This window comes from Cyprinodon variegatus, unplaced genomic scaffold (assembly GCF_000732505.1).
Source record: "Cyprinodon variegatus isolate N-32 unplaced genomic scaffold, C_variegatus-1.0 Scaffold223, whole genome shotgun sequence".
NCBI classification, from domain to species: Eukaryota; Metazoa; Chordata; class Actinopteri; order Cyprinodontiformes; family Cyprinodontidae; genus Cyprinodon; species Cyprinodon variegatus.
Window position 1 is genome coordinate 318,930 of NW_015150676.1, and position 2,768 is coordinate 321,697.

The window sequence follows — 2,768 nt, forward strand, 5'->3', positions numbered from 1 at the left end:
CTAAAGAGAAAGCACCCTTTATAAAATCCCTGCTCTATAGCTCTGTTTTAAGGGCTGCTATTTATCATTGCTCCTTTTTGGAAAATAAACTGGCACCTAGCTAAACCTGCAGCATACATACTAACACTAAAGAAGTTATTAGAAGTATATTTTTCTCTATTCATCAATACTAATCATGTGTAACTGCAGGAAATAGAAACAGTGACCTTAACCCTACATCCACAAATGAAAACTATACTGAAACTCCTCATAAAGCTGCTTGCATACATAGCCCATTTTCCAGACTTATTAATCATCTCCAACTCTGCTTCATCTATATGCGTGCAGCATGTTTTATTTAAAGAAAAACAATAAATATGTTTCCCCAGATGAAAAGGAGAGCAGCAGAGAAACTTTTGACAGTTGCATATTCAACGCTAGACACAACTAGAGACGTATTAAAGGAGGCAGAGTGTGATAACACATTACGAAACAAAGCCAAGTGTGTTTGGAGACAAGATGAGACGAGGCAGGAATCACAGAGCGACAGATGCAAGACTGAGTAGAAGATCTGGCTGTGGGAATGTAAATGTGTGCAAAAAAGAGAAAAGGAGGGAGATTAAAGGCTCCCTAAAACACCTCTGGCCAGCTGGAACAAATCAAGGAGAGCCCCAAAAAGACACAAAAACACAATCTGGAAATGTTTGTGACGCTCCATCAACCAGAGTCTGCATGAAAACAATCAGTGTTGAAAGAGCATAGCCATACCCTGCTATTAGCGCTGACCTCTCACTACCTAACATGTAATTAACCAGGTAATGGTGTGAGGAAACAAGCAGACACATTTTCAGGACCTGCTCACTCCCATGTTCTGCATACTGTTGCATGTTTAGAGCCTTTCAACTTCAGCAGGCAATGATCCCCGTTATTTAGAGAAGAAATGTTGATCTGGGTGTGAAGGCCTGACCTGATAGAATCTGCATCTTTTTTCACCATGCTGGCGTTTAGCTGTGACTCCTACCGTTTTGCACATCCAGGATGTGATGTTTGTCCAGCATCCATCCCCCCATGTTGGAAGCATCCATCTCATAGCCCTGCAGGACGGCTGTTCTTTTCTCCCACAGGATGAGGTCCAGGCACGACTCGTATTCAAACCCCACCGACACTGCGGGACACAGAGGGACAGCAGGCGGGTCCGTTTAATACGACGGGAGGAAAAAGCCAGATGCTTCAAACCAAGAATAACAGAGTTGTGGTTTTTCTGCCCACAGTGATCTCTGGACTACATCAGGATTCTTCACTCAGATTTATGCAGACAGAGAAACTCAGACTGTGAGATCACACGCACGCACTCTGGAAATAAAAGGAAGGTTTTCCCCAGTTCGCTGGGTAACGTGTGGAAATACGACTGCAATGCATTATGTTTTATCATTGCTCCTGTATGGAACAGGATTGAGGAGGCGCATTCACACATGCTGGCTGAGACATGGATATTTTCCTCTGAATGGCAATAACAAGTAAAAACTGGAAACACAGGAATACAATAGGACTGAAACAATTAATCAGATTAACTGTGATTAAACGGTTATTGAAATAATCATAAACTAATTTAGTAATAGATTAATCATTAACTGGAGTATAGAGACTCTATAACAGGCTTTTAGCTGACAGAGTGACCCACTTAGAGCAGCAATTAGACATGTTAACATTTTGAATTTATATCAAAAAATATATATTTTTCCTCTGTCAATCTGCTCTATCCAGAACATTTTGAGTTTAAAATGGTTTAATTTAATAAAAAAAAAAAATATTCTTTAAGGAACCTTTGACTATCAGATTATTAATTGATTAATCATAAAAAATTTTAACATTAAATTATTTGCAAAATAATCGTTAGTTGCAGCCATACAATAAATACGAAACTATGGAAACACCTGAATAAGATAATAAGATCAGACCAATGAACAGACTATTATTTCTCATGCTGCATTTATTTGCGTTATAGTAATAAAATAGTTTTCCATTACAGTTTTGTAAGAGCATTTTACTATTGTTATTAAAGTTTTATAATTATTTATATCTGCTAATTTTCATCTATTGGTTCCCTGTTCAGCAAACGTAACAATATCAGTCGTTTCATTAATCATTTTACTGTTTTACTTGTACCTGTAACCTCTAATCAGTCACTAAAAAAACCATTAGACCCAATTTTAAAGTCAGTTTGTCTTGTCAGGTTATCTCTATAGTTGTGTTGCTATAGGCTTAGACTGCTGGAAGGCATAGGGACCTCTTTTTCATCCTTCTACTTCATTCTATCTCTACAGGCGAGGGCAAGCGGCGCCAGCAGCTTGTTGCCCTCTGCCTGTCCGTGACAGCTGGGGCAGGAGATGCTGCGCCTGTGACCTTTTATTAGAGACACAGGTTCACACAGGTTCAGGTTCAACGTTACTCACTGAAACTACTTTAGATGAGAAATAACTTGCATTGTCAGCAGATTCAGTGCCATAAAAATAAAACAATTTTGATTTCCACCATCCTTGCAGTTTTGTCACTTCAATTTTTCAGAAATAATCAAACTTCAGACGAGCCTTGTTTGCTGCTATAGGCTTAGACCACTGGAGGACATAGGGACCACTTTTTCATCATTCTGCTTCATTCTATCTCTATTCTCCCTCTCTGCAGAATCTGTTAGTTCAATATCTAACGTTCTGCTCTCTCTGTGACTCCATCCTGGAGAGAAATATCAGCTGTGCTGCTGCCATCAACACCTTTGTTTCTAGATGTTGGAG

General features: G+C 39.2%; 1 protein-coding gene across 10 annotated transcripts in view; it reads right to left on the bottom strand.

Moving 5' to 3' along the window:
• The window catches only part of LOC107088586 (teneurin-3), a 471,923-nt gene that overhangs the window by 83,713 nt on the left and 385,442 nt on the right, over positions 1-2,768 (bottom strand). For all 10 annotated transcript variants that reach the window (XM_015380867.1, XM_015380866.1, XM_015380861.1 and 7 more), the window contains one exon: positions 1,001-1,144. In XM_015380867.1, the coding sequence (XP_015236353.1) occupies positions 1,001-1,144 (144 nt within the window). The remainder of the gene's footprint in view (positions 1-1,000; positions 1,145-2,768) is intronic.